At 52.3% G+C, this 13,637-nt stretch overlaps 1 protein-coding gene across 5 annotated transcripts in view; it reads left to right on the top strand.

The window, feature by feature from the left end:
- Positions 1 to 13,637, top strand: part of GPT (glutamic--pyruvic transaminase) — a 32,179-nt gene that overhangs the window by 15,293 nt on the left and 3,249 nt on the right. For 2 of the 5 annotated variants that reach the window (XM_083449053.1, XM_083449052.1), the window contains 10 exons: positions 1,034 to 1,130; positions 1,508 to 1,676; positions 7,423 to 7,512; positions 8,598 to 8,706; positions 9,160 to 9,293; positions 9,413 to 9,656; positions 10,487 to 10,566; positions 11,836 to 11,972; positions 12,174 to 12,348; positions 13,457 to 13,612. In XM_083449053.1, coding sequence (XP_083305179.1) covers positions 1,539 to 1,676; positions 7,423 to 7,512; positions 8,598 to 8,706; positions 9,160 to 9,293; positions 9,413 to 9,656; positions 10,487 to 10,566; positions 11,836 to 11,972; positions 12,174 to 12,348; positions 13,457 to 13,612 — 1,263 coding nt within the window. In that variant the 5' untranslated portion in view covers positions 1,034 to 1,130; positions 1,508 to 1,538. Of the gene's footprint in view, positions 1 to 1,033; positions 1,131 to 1,363; positions 1,677 to 7,422; positions 7,513 to 8,597; positions 8,707 to 9,159; positions 9,294 to 9,412; positions 9,657 to 10,486; positions 10,567 to 11,835; positions 11,973 to 12,173; positions 12,349 to 13,456; positions 13,613 to 13,637 lie in introns of those variants that run through there. The other 3 variants (XM_083449051.1, XM_083449050.1, XM_083449049.1) reach the window with 2 other exon arrangements.

The following is a 13,637-nucleotide window of genomic DNA, read 5'->3' as shown; positions in this document are numbered from 1 at the left end:
CTGGGCATGGTCGTTAAGATAAATTATAGAACAAAAATTGAAGAAGAGGGAAAGGATTTGTCGAATTAGATAATTTGAACTAGAATACAAGAAAGGGAGGTGCGAGGAAGTCGAGGAAATAAGCAAATGAAAGATTTGGATATCAAAATTTGGATGTGTGTTTTTGCTTTTTCTTTCTTTCTTATGTTGTATTGTTGTATTGTTTTCTTTTTTCTTTTTGTTGTCAATGTACTGTTTGTTGAATTTATGTATTGTTTTTCCCCCTCATTGTTTTTTCCCCTTTATAATTATAAAATACCTAATAAAAAATTTATTTAAAAAAAAGGCCAGATTTTACATTTGTGCATTTAAAACGGACTCAAGTTCTTTTGCCGTGGCACAACGAAGTTGCGACACCAGCAAAGCATCAGACTTTTTGCGCCACTCCATATGGCCCATTTACTGAGCGTCCATCCTGACTTGCTTGCCCAAAGCTTATGCAGAAATTAAACCAAGGAGGGGAGGACTACGCCTTGAGCAACTTGCAGGGATGATGGGATATAAATGTCATGAACAGAGCAGCAGTCCCCCACTTGCTCTGGTCAAGATGCCAACCTGGGGGCTTCCGATTATTGAGCTTTGGGTGTGCTTGAATCCCGGACAGGCCAAACGAGGACAGCTGATGAGCGCCAGGCAAACGGGTCCACAGAACCCTCAATTTTGCAAGTGGCGTCGAAATTCTTCTTAGTTCATCAGGAGCAATTTCCGTGTCAATCCTTCGCTGTCCCTCTTACATAACCCTGACCCGTGAAATGACAGGGGCCCCCCTCTGCTCCCCAACGGGCCCCTGAGCATTCTTACCCCTCTGTTTGAACTTCTCCTCCCAACCCCTCTCCATCCCATAATGGCACCCTGCCCAGGCAGGCCCAGTGAAAGTCTCTGTGGGAGGCAGGAGGGTGCGGGGAGAGAGTTTGCTTTCTGCCTTTGTTCCTGAAGGCGAGATGGCAGGTCCCTTTCAGCCCGGCTCCACAATGTGGCTCTTTCTTCCTTGCAGCCCGGAGTCTCCTCCCTCTTGCCCTGGATTAAAAGGAGCTGCGCTTTCTCCTCCTGTGTGGGAACCAGCCTCTTGCCCTGCCTGGTAGCTGAGCTGGGTAGGTGCCCGTCTCCCCTGGGGCAGGGAAGGCAGTCAGTGACCCCCTCCCCAGTTGCAGGGAAGGCAGCCAGCCCCCAGCCCTGGATTGCAGAGGAGAGCTGGAGCCTCCTTTCCACCTCCCTTTTGATTTTCCCCTGCTTGGGAATGTGCAGACCTTTGCCACCTGCCCAGCGCCTGCCCCGCCCCGCCCAGATCTCAGCCAGGACTTTACTCCCAGCCGCCGAAGCAATCAGGGCCAATGTTCCCCTGAAGGGCGATGCCAAGGCATGGGCTGGCCAGGGCTGTCCTGGGCCTCAGCCTTCTCCCCGGTGCCAGGCTCTGGACGGAGGCGTTCCTGAGCCCAACCCTCAGCCCTGCTGCCTTCTTGCTCCGCAGGGCCCTACAGCGGCAGGTGAGCAAGCCAGGGATGGCGGAGAACGGTCTGGCTCGGCGGGAGAAGGTGCTGACCCTCGACTCCCTGAACCCCTCGGTCAAGAAGGTGGAGTATGCTGTGCGGGGACCCATTGTCACCCGAGCCCTTGAGCTGGAGAAGGAGCTTCAGCAGGTAAGATGGCGGGCTGTCCTTCAATGGGGGTGTCTAAAGATTGCCCAGATGTCTGCCTGCCAGGGATTCTTCAGCTGAGATTGCTGTGTTGCAGCGGGTTGAACTAGATGGCCCTTGGGGTTCCCTTCAAATCATTGCAGTTCTATGTTTCTAAGAGAGGAACGTGCCCGTCACCGTGGCATCAGGCCAGATTAGCATCCCACTACTGGCAAGACTCTTCTCTCGCCTTGAGTTGGGGATTTAGCTAGTCGCCTTTGGTTTGCAATCAGTTTGCAATGTTTCTAGACCATCGTTCGAACAGAGCGTTCACACTGCTGTAAATCCAGTAAAAGCAACCTGAAACAATATGAAACAAAACAGCTGGAAAGAAAGTAGGGTTTCTGTCTGGCGGGGGTGGCATTTGCTCCAGATGAACCGATCTGTACTGATGCATCTATTGGACACCATTATCAAAATGTGCAGAGTGGCAGGCAGAACTTTGAAATTACATACATAAGGAAGGAACTGTCTGGCGGTAAGAGCTGTTGGACTGGTGACGGTGTCTCCTTCCTCTGAGGTTTTTAAACGGGTTAGATGGCCATCTGTCAGGAATTCTTTAGCTGTGAACCCTGCATTGCAGGGGGTTGGACTAGATGACCCCTGGTTCTCTTCCAACCCCACAATTCTACGATTCACACAGGTGATAAACGGCTAGAGCCAATGTCTCGGAGAACAGAGCCAGAATACACAGCCCGGCTGTCCCCTCTTAAGAAACCACTAAACTAAGGCTTTTCAGCATCCCAAAAGATATTTGCAAACTGATTTGGGTGCCCCAGGAGTTTCCAAGGTGCCGGAGTCTGCCCAACCCTCCCAGGCAGACGTGACTTTCAGCCTCTGCACAGCGCTCAGAAGAGGGCAGGGCTCCCAGCAGGTAGACACATTCCTTCAGGAGCTCAGGCTGCAGCAGTGGCGTGGCATGGGTTGTCAGCACCCGGGGCAAGGCAAGTAATTTGCGCACCCTAACCCGTGGATTTGCGCCCCCTAACCCTAATCCCCAGATGTTGCGCCCGGTGCGGTCGGCCCCCCCTGCACCCCCCACGCTACGCCACTGGGCTGCAGAGGGCTTGACCGATCAAGCCCTCAGTTGCTGCTGCTGCCGGTTTGGAAGAGGGTGGGCTTCCCAAAGGGTCTGTGGGCAGCAGCTGCAGCTCCCAAAAGCCTCTTGGAGGGAGCCCAGTGGCGGCAGGTGTCAAGGGGGTATGAAGGCTGCCTGTGCTTGTGAGAGTCCTCTGACCCAGAAAGGGCTGGAGCCCAACAGGCGAATCTGGTGCACTTGGTTTCACAGGGGTGGATGATGATGATGGCTGGCAGCCTTAATGGTTGCAGCGAGGGTTCCTTGCATCACACGGGGTTGGACTAAATGGCCTCTGGGTCCCTTCCAGCTCTAGGTTCAAGGTCTGGAGCCCAGCCAAGTCCTGTCCGCCTGAAAAGTTATGCCGGGCTTCTTAGTTTTTTGGTTTTTTTTAAAAAAACTTTTAAATTCAAAATTAAAACAAAACATATTATCCAGAAACATATCATCCTTATTTCCCCCCATTTTTCCTCCCTCCCCCCACCCTCCCACACAAAGCCCACTCACCCCACCTCAGCTTCCCTCAGTTCCAGTCTTTGATTTCTCTAAAAATGCTGTTTTCTGCATGTTACACAGTTGTATAGATCCTCAAACTATTTAGCTGATTATGATCAATAAAAAGTTTGTGAATGTTTATTCAAAGCCAGCCAAGGAGTCCAGTTCACTTTGTTGCGTCTTCAGATACTTTGTGAAAGGTTCCCATTCATCCTTAAAGTCACAGTTATCCTTGTCCCGTAGCTTATATGTCAGTTTTGCCAGTTCTCATAGTCCATCAATTTTTCTTGCCATGATTCTTTAGTTGGGGTTTCTTCAGTCTTCCATCCTTGTGCTATTAGGACTCTTGCGGTCGTTGTCGCATACATGAAGATGTTTTTCAGCTTTTTGGGCAGATCTTTCCAGACAATCCCAAACAAAAATGCTTCAGGTTTTTAAACAAATGTTAGATGGAACATTTTCTTCAATTCATTGTATATCATTTCCCAAAATTTCTTAATTACATTACAGTCCCACCACATATGATAAAATGTCCCCCCTTTTCCTTACAATTCCAACATATATTTGAGCTAGTTTTGTACATTTTCCCTAACTGCACTGGTGTCGTGTACCATCTGTACATCATCTTCATGTAATTCATCGGGCTTCTTAGTTCAAGCCGGTCTTCCACAAACTGGAGCTTTTAACACTTTCAGCTCCCTAGCTGAGCTCATGGTCCTCAAAGTCCAATGTCAAGTAAGGGCTGGCTTTTTGACCCTCCGCCTTTTGTTATGCTGAAATCACAATCCCTCTGGTCTCTGGGCTCTTTCGGGGGGGATGTGGGAGCCCTCCTGCTGCTGAACACAGTGTCATCCATGTACAGTTCCATGTACAGTTGTGCAGTTCCCTGCCCCAAGGAACTTACAATCTAGAAATAGCCGCAAGGAAAACAGTGGGGGAGAATGGAGGGAGGGGCTTGCAGGGAAAGGAGGTCGCTTGCTTGGAAGTGTCTGTAAATGTTGTGCCTCTCTGATCCTGGGCCTCCACACACACACACCAGCAGATTTGTTTTATTTATTTATTCATAAAATTTATAGACTGCCCCACTGTAAACGATACACAACTCAAAGCGGCTTGCACAAACGATCAAATAATAAAATTACCAATCGGCAACGTGAACAACAATAATTAAAAACCTTTGGAAAGGTAAAATAACATGCCAGAATCAAATCAAAACTTTCTAAGCACCCACACAGGCTTGTCTGAACAAGAAGGCATTTAAAAGGTAAAGGGACCCCTGACCATTAGGTCTAGTCGTGGCCGACTCTGGGGTTGCAGCGCTCATCTCGCTTTACTAGCCGAGGGAGCCGGCGTACAGCTTCCGGGTCATAGAATCCTAGAATCATAGAGTTGGAAGAGACCACAAGGGCCATCGAGTCCAACCCCCTGCCAAGCAGGAAACACCATCAGAGCACTCCTGACATATGGTTGTCAAGCCTCTGCTTAAAGACCTCCAAAGAACGAGACTTCTTTGGGTCATGTGGCCAGCAGGACTAAGCTGCTTCTGGCGAACCAGAGCAGCGCACGGAAACGCCGTTTACCTTCCCGCTGGAGCGGTACCTATTTATCTACTTGCACTTTGACGTGCTTTTGAACTGCTAGGTTGGCAGGAGCTGGGACTGAGCAACGGGAGCTCCCCCCGTGGCGGGGATTCGAACCGCCAACCTTCTGATCGGCAAGTCCTAGGCTCTGTGGTTTAACCCACAGCGCCACCCGCATCCACAGGTGCCGAAAAGAGGAGAGCAAAGGCACCTGCTTGATGTCCATTGGCAGGGAGTTCCAAAGTGTAGCTGGTGCCACACTAAAAGATTTGAGTCGCTCTGCAGTTGGAGTCAGGGATGCTTCTGAATCCCAGCTGCAGGAGCATTCAGGAGAGGAGAATATTTCTCTTGTGCTCGGATCCTGGCTTGCGGGATTCCCTTTGGCGCATCTGGTAGTCCACTGTGACTAATAATAATAATAGTAATATTTTTTTATTTCTACCCCGCCCTTCCTGGTTCAAAAACCAGGCTCAGGGCGGCTAACAACAAATCTAAAACACTTAATTGTAAAAGCAGCATAAAATACAGTATAAAAACACGAATAGCAGTAAAATTCAGAAATCAATTTAGGGGAAATAAGCATTAGATAATCCCCAGGGCTAGCTGGCTGAATGGGTCTTACTTGGGCCAGCGAGGAGACCAGGGGAGAATTAGCTGTGGGGTCTCAGAGCGGATGATCTTCATAAAAGGGGAGGGGAGGGAAGGGTTAGGGAAATAAAAGATCAGGCTGAATTCAGATTAAAGGCCAGGCGGAATAGCTCTGTCTTACAGGCCCTACGGAAGGAGGTTAAATCCTGCAGGGCCCTGGTCTCCTGGGACAGAGCACTCCACCAGGTGGGAGCCACCACTGAGAAGGCCCTGGCCCTGGTGGAGGATAATCGGACTTCCTTTGGGCCCGGGACATCTAAACTATGGTTATTCATGGACCTTAAGGTCCTCTGTGGGACAGACCAGGAGAGGCAGTCCCATAAATACGAGGGCCCTAAGCCAGAAAGGGCTTTAAAGATCAAGACCAGCACCTTGAACCTGACCAGATACGCCCCCAGGAGCCACCGGGACTAGCTGGGACTCCTTTGGCCTAATCCTGCAGGCTCTTCTTATATTCTGAGTTGCTGGAAGAGTCTCTTCCCTGGGGGCATCCTTCTCTGTTCCTGGCATCACAACAGCCCTGTCCGCTCCCCCCTGGCTGGCGTCCCCCTTCCCCTGAAGACTCTCACGTCCTCCTCCATGTGCCAGGACTGTGCTGGCCGGGGCAGGAGAGCGGTCACCCAGCGTATTGTCCCACTGCCATGGCAACTTGCACGGTGCTTGACTCTGAATGGGGATCCTCGCTCTTCCTCTTGGCTCGACACCCCCTGGCGGGGGAAGCACAAAAGGAGTCTTTCGGGTGAGGAAGGGGGGCTGCCGTTCCTCAGTCCCAGGGAGGCCCCTCACCCTCCAGGCGTCCAGCCAAGCAGAGGACACTCTCCTGGTTTCGGAGAGAGATGCTCCTCACTGAGGCTGCCAACTGCGGTTCTCCGGTGGGACTTGTTTTCTGGAGAAAAAGAAAGCTTTTGCCGCCTCAAAAGTATTTCACTGTAGTAACTAAGGAAGAGGGCGCGGGTGGCGCTGTGGGTTAAACCACAGAGCCTAGGACTTGCCGATCAGAAGGTCGGCGGTTCGAATCCCCGCGACGGGTGAGCTCCCGTTGCTCGGTCCCTGCTCCTGCCAACCTAGCAGTTCGAAAGCACGTCAAAGTGCAAGTAGATAAATAGGTACCACTCTGGCAGGAAGGTAAACGGCGTTTCCGTGCGCTGCTCTGGTTCGCCAGAAGTGGCTTAGTCATGCTGGCCACATGACCCAGAAGCTGTACGCCAGCTACCTCGGCCAATAAAGTCCGGAGTCCTCCACGACTGGACCTAACCGTCAGGGGTCCCTTTACCTTTATGTCACTATAATATCCTTTTTGATCGGAGGTGACCAGAACTGCACAAAATATTATAAAAGCTGCCACATCATAGATTTACAATGGTGCCTCGCAAGACGAAAAGAATCCATTCCGTGAGTCTCTTCATCTTGCGGTTTTTTTCGTCTTGCGAAGCAAGCCCATTAGCGGATTAGCGCTATTAGCGCTATTAGCGGTTTAGCGGCTATTAGCGGCTATTAAAGATTTAAGGGATTAGCGGATTAGCTGCTAAAAGGCTATTAGCGGCTTAGATCAGCTGTTAAGCGGCTTAGCGAACAGCTGTTAAGCGGCTTAGGGGCTTGGGAAAAATGGGGGGGGGAGGGGGGAAAAACCCAGGAATCGCAAGACATTTTCGTCTTGCGAAGCAAGCCCATAGCAAATTCGTTTTGCGAAGCACCTCCAAAACGGAAAACCCTTTCGTCTAGCGGGTTTTCCGTCTTGCGAGGCATTCGTCTTGCGGGGCACCACTGTATTTGTGTGTGTGTGTGTGTGTGTGATAAGATCTCTTTGGTGCTGATGCGTGGCTGACTCTGGGGTGGGGCGGAATTGGTGGTGCTGGTCGAGGGCTGCCCCCTGTGCCAAAAGCCACACCCACAGGTCTTCTCCTCTTTGCAGGGGGCGAAAAAGCCCTTCACGGAGGTGATCAGAGCCAACATTGGCGATGCCCAGGCAATGGGGCAGAAGCCCATCACCTTCCTCCGCCAGGTACGGTCCGAGGGGAGGGTGGCGAGGGGGGCAGCCACAGGTGGGCTGAGGTCAGGGACGCAGGGGATGGAACCCTGGGTGGGAAGGGGAGGGGAGGACCAGGAGGCCAGACCTGTTGGATTTCTGCCTGGCCGAGAACTGTTAATAACAACAACAACAACAACAATTTATATCCCGCCCTCCCCAGCCGAAGCCGGGCTCAGAGCGGCTAACAACAGTAAAATGATACATTTAAAAATCATTTCATTATAAAATCAGTTCAAATCAGATTAATGGCAACCATTGGGCTAGAGTTCTGTGAGGATTGCCAAAGGAGGGAGTCAGGCTGCACCCTGACCAAAGGTCTGGTGGAACAGCTCCGTCTTGCAGGCCCTGCGGAAAGATGTCAGGTCCCGCAGGGCCCTAGTCCCTTGGGACAGAGCATTCCACCAAGTTGGGGCCACAGCCGAAAAAGCCCTGGCTCTGGTTGAGGCCAGCCTAACCTCCCTGTGGCCCGGGACGTCCAAGATGTTTTTGTCCGTGGGACATCCCAGGAGAGGCGGTCCCATAGGTACGAGGGTCCTAGGCCGCATAGGGCTTTAAAGGTTAAAACCAGGCCCTTGAACCTGATCCTGTACTCCACCGGGAGCCAGTGCAGCTGGTATAGCACTGGGTGAATGTGATCTCGCAGCGAGGACCCCGTAAGGAGTCTCGCCGCAGCATTCTGCACCCGCTGGATTTCTGGGTCAGTCTCAAGGGCAGCCCCACGTAGAGCAAGTTATAATAATCAAGCCTGGAGGTGACCATTGTGTGGATCACTGTGGCCAGATCAGGGCGAGAGAGGTAAGGGACCAACTGCTTAGCTTAGCAGAGATGAAAAAATGCCAGCTTAGGGGGAAAGTGGCTGGGGTGGTGGGGATATTTGAGTCCCTTGAGTTTCCATTGATCAAATTGGATTAATGGGGTCTGGTGGGAGTTGTAGCCCAAAGACCCAGAGGGCACCTGCTTGGCAAAAGTCTGACTGAGAGGGAGCCGCTCACTAGACTGAAATGGGAGGGTTTTGGGGACCACAGAGGCTGGTTTTCAGCTTTGCTCTCTCCTGGCAGGTCAGCGCCCTCTGCATGTTCCCGGACCTCTTGAAGGACCCCAACTTTCCAGAGGATGCAAAGGAGAAGGCCCGGAGGCTGCTGGCGGCGTGTGGGGGGCACAGCATCGGTGAGCCCCCTTTGCCCTTCCTCTGGCATCTATAATATTCCACCTTGTCACAAATTCCAGATCTGCTGGTCCAGGAGTTCTGAAATATACTTGGAGTTGAGAGTGGATTTCATGCTCTTTATTCAGCTCATAGTGGTGAGGAGGAATGGAAGTTCCCCCAGAATGTCTGCTTTATATACACTATTTACACAACGGGCCCCACGTGATTGGCTAATTCCGGGATTCTCCTGTAGGCCAATCAGGTTGCGGATTCACTTCCACCTGGAGTTGGATTGGGTGGCTCCTGCAAACCAATCAGACTGCTGCATTCTGGATCCTATTGTTCTAGGACCAATCAGACTGCTGCATTCTGGATCCTATTGTTCTAGGACCAATCAGACTGCTGCATTCTGGATCCTGTTCAACTCAGTACATAACAAGTTCCTTCTTTCCTCCTCTCTCTCCCACCTTCAGGCGCCTACAGTGTCAGCCCTGGCATTGAGCTCATCCGCCAGGATGTGGCTCACTTCATTGAGCGCCGGGACGGCGGAATCCCCTCCAGGGCGGAAAACATCTTCCTGTCTACAGGCGCCAGCGATGCGATTGTGGTATGGGGGGCGCAGTTTGCTTGGGGCTAGAGGGTATGAAGTGGGGTGGCGAGGATTGGGGCTGCTCCTTGAACCCCACTACCACCACCTCTGAGACTCCCTCTTGGTCTGCCCCTTAGACGATCCTGAAGCTGCTGGTCTCAGGGGAGGGGCGCTCCCGTACGGGGGTGATGATCCCCATTCCCCAATACCCGCTTTACTCCGCCGCTTTGGCCGAACTCAACGCCGTGCAGATAAACTACTACCTGGACGAGGACAACTGCTGGGCCCTGGACATTGCGGAGCTGTGGAGGGCCCTGAAAGAGGCTCGCCAGCACTGCCAGCCCCGTGCCCTCTGCATCATCAACCCGGGCAACCCCACCGGTAGGTCCCCGAAGCTCAGGGTACCCCAGCTGCAGGGGCAGCTTTGGGCGGCGTTGTTGTAAACAAAAACCTGCCCTTTTCCCCTTATGGGGTATCCAAGAGCCCATATAGAGTCCTTACATAGGTTCCCTATTGGTAGGAGAAGATAACAGAGGCCAAGCAGAGAATATTGCTAGTAAGCCTGATCTTTATTGATCTGTTGCAACAGGGTCCTCACTCACGACACGCAGGAGGGAGGAGGAACCCAGAACAATGGCTCTCAAGGCTTTATATAGACATTTTAGATTTCCTGCCCTGGAGCTCCAGACCACCCCTCCATACATCATACACACATCACAAAAGGGGGTGTAACCTAAGACCACCCCCCATATACATCATACCTATATCACAGAAAAGGCGGTCTACAGCAGAAATCTGAGTGCATTGTTGTTTATCTCGTCTGACAGGTTACCTGTTTAATGGTCACTTGATTGGATTGCCTGGGGAGCCTGGCCAGTCTTTTGTAATGATAAATACTTAGTTCCTGAGCCAGGTCACAGACTCACACCCTATTCATATCTTAAATGTGCCCTTAAGACAGGATTTGTGAAGGAAAAGACAACGGGGAGGCTTTTCCATTTTCCTTTGACCTTGCAGAGAAAACATTTGGGAATCAAAATGGTTCCAGGTTGGCCTTCCTGTGCTGCTCTATGTACGTGCTTGGTTGGTACACTTAGGAACATTGAACATGTACCTAAGACCTCAAAATTCCTATCCCAGTATGGCGCCCAGTGGAGAGCAGAGCATCTCCCCCTGCAAACTTCTCTTTGTCTCCTCTTCTCTCGCCTCAGGGCAGGTCCAGAGTCGCCAGCGCATCGAAGATGTCATCCGCTTTGCCTGGGAGGAACAGCTCTTCCTCCTGGCTGATGAGGTGAGACTTTGGGACCTTCACAATCAAAGGCAGTGATGCTTCTGCACACCAGTTGCTGGTCCCACTTGCGGGTTTCGCAACAGAGGCACTGGGAGGACAGGATGGTAGACTAGGTGGGCCTGATCCAGCACCCAGGCCCTTCTTATGTTCTTGTGCATCCCTCTTGCTCCATTGACCCATTTGGCCAAGGCCAGTTGGTCTCTCTTCTGGGAAATGGGCTGGGAATGAGAGAGGCCAAGGCAGAACATCCGTACTCTGGTTCATCAAGCCTCCTTGCTCCAAGATGTCCTGGAAACTGTGCCAGTGCCTTAGAGACCCCCCCCCTTTTCCTCTTGGCCCCTTGGCCTCATTTACTTACTCACTCACTTACTTATTTAACTTAGTAGTTGCTCGTCCCCCAAAGGTCCCCAAAATATATTCGTAAACATGATAACATGGGGGAACAAAATTGGGAGGAATCATATAACACATTGCTATTTCATATAACATACAACTTGCGGGAAAACAAGGGCAAGCCACCAGCCCCATAAATGGTAGCAAATGACATTAACACAATGAGCAAAACAGGGGGGTGGGTGGGGGTGGGGGACTCCCTGGTCCTGAATGGGGTGACTGTGCCCCTGAAGGACCAGGTGCGCAGCCTGGGAGTCATTTTGGAGGCTCAGGTTAATTCTGTGTCCAGGGCGGCTCCATCTGGTACGGAGGATGAGACCCTTCCTGCCCGCAGTCTGTCTCGCTAGAGTGGTGCATGCTCTGGTTATCTCCCGCTTGGACTACTGCAATGAGCTCTATATGGGGCTACCTTTGAAGGTGACCCAGAAACTACAACTAATCCGGAATGCAGCAGTGAGGCTGGTGACTGGGAGCGGCCACCGAGACCATATAACACCGGTCTTGAAAGACCTACACTGGCTCCCAGTACATTTCAGAGCGCAATTCAAAGTGTTGGTGCTGACCTTGAAAGCCCTAAATGGCCTCGGTCCAGTAGATCTGAAGGAGCGTCTCCACCCCCATCGTTCTGCCCGGACACTGAGGTCCAGCACCGAGGGCCTTCTGGCAGTTCCCTCGCTGCAAGAAGCCAAGTTACAGGGAACCAGGCAGAGGGCCTTCTCGGTGGTGGCACCCGCACTGTGGAACGGAAGCTAAACAGCCATGTTTAGGGAAGCTTTTAATGTTTAATAGGTTATTGCATTTTAGTGTTCTGTTGGAAGCCGCCCATTATTATCATTGATGCTTGCGCGCCAACCCTGTGCCCCTTCCACCCCCAAGGTCTACCAGGACAACGTTTACGCCGAGGGATCCCAGTTCCACTCCTTCAAGAAGGTGCTCTTTGAGATGGGGCCCAAGTACTCGGACAGCGTGGAGCTGGCCTCCTTCCACTCCATCTCCAAGGGCTTCATGGGCGAGTGAGTAGCCTCTTCTGCTGCACTGCCTGGGGGATAGCCTCTTCTGCCTCCTGTGAAATGGACAGAGGGGAGAGTCTGGCTTCTTCCCTGGCTTAAAATCTCCTGCCTAATATGGAGCCAGGAAGAGTCGGGTGGATATTTTAATATTTACGTTCGGACCAATCCTACTGCACAGTTTTGCACACTTCCTTATGTCGTCAGGTGCGGCTTCCGAGGTGGTTACATGGAGGTGATTAACATGGACCCCTTAGTCCAGCAGCAGCTGAGCAAGCTCATCTCTGTGCGCCTCTGCCCACCAGTGACTGGGCAGGTCCTCTTGGATGTCGTTGTGAATCAGCCTCAGCCTGGAGACCCTTCCTACCAACAGTTCTGCCAGGCGAGTAAAACGGGGGCTGGCGGTGCATTGAGAGGAACTGAGGAATTTTGGAATCACAGCCAAAAGCAAATTGTTGTTTAGTCATTTAGTCGTGTCCGCCTCTTCGTGCCCCCCTGGACCAGAGCACGCCAGGCACTCCTGTCTTCCACTGCCTCCCGCAGTTTGGTCAGACTCATGCTGGTCGCTTCGAGAACACTGTCCCGCCATCTCGTCCTCCGTCGTCCCCTTCTCCTTGTGCCCTCCATCTTTCCCAACATCAGGGTCTTTTCCAGAGAGTCTTCTCTTCTCATGAGGTGGCCCAAGTATTGGAGCCTCAGCTTCAGGATCTGTACTTCCAGTGAGCACTCAGGGCTGATTTCCTTCAGAATGGAGAGGTTTGATCTTCTGGCAGTCCATGGGGCTCTCAAGAGTCTCCTCCAGCACCAGAATTCAAAAGCATCCATTCTTTGGCGATCAGCCTTCTTTATGGTCCAGCTCTCACTTCCATACATCACTACTGGGAAAACCATAGCTTTAACTATACGAACCTTTGTTGGCAAGGTGATGTCTCTGCTTAAGATGCTGTCTAGGTTTGTCATTGCTTTCCTCCCAAGAAGCAGGCGTCTTTTAATTTCGTGACTGCTGTCACCATCTGCAGTGATCTTGGAGCCCAAGAAAGTGGTTTAGACTAGGAGCATACAAAGTGGGGAGCGGAGGGGGCGGGTCGCCCCAGGTGCCACTCTGGGAGTGTGTGTGACAAGATACGGCCCCTGCCTCCCCCCCAGCTGTGGAGCAGCCGAGGGCGCGTGCAGTCAGTATGGGTGCTGCTCACACGGCGTCCATAGTGGCTGCCGCTTTCGCGTGCCGTCCATACGGGGGTCTGTACAGGCTGCCTCTCGCACGGCGACTGTATAGGCTGCCGCGCATGCACACTCTGTATAGACATCGCGTGTGCGCCACCGGGCGGCATGTTCTGCCCTGGGTACCAGAGAGAGTTCCTCTGACACTGGTTTAGACCACAGTGCCACCTGTAGCAGCAAGAGATGAATCGTGGCCATTCATGGCCTCTTCCTGGTTCCTTTCCCCCATCCTCTGACCTGGGGGGTCTCTCTTCCTCCTCACGATGCAGGAAAAGCAGGCCGTGCTGAGCTCTCTGGCCCAGAAGGCGCAGCTCACGGAAGAGACCTTCAACCGAGCGCCCGGGATCCGCTGCAACCCCGTGCAGGGGGCCATGTATGCCTTCCCCCGAATTCATCTCCCGCCCCAGGCTGTGCAAGAGGCACAGGTAAGGCCACACCTCCACCTGGGGC

The sequence above is a fragment of the Podarcis tiliguerta genome (assembly GCF_965153285.1).
Source record: "Podarcis tiliguerta genome assembly, chromosome: 7".
Lineage (NCBI taxonomy): Eukaryota > Metazoa > Chordata > Lepidosauria > Squamata > Lacertidae > Podarcis > Podarcis tiliguerta.
The sequence above is the reverse complement of the archived record's forward strand: the minus strand, read 5'-3'. Positions and strand labels throughout refer to the sequence as shown.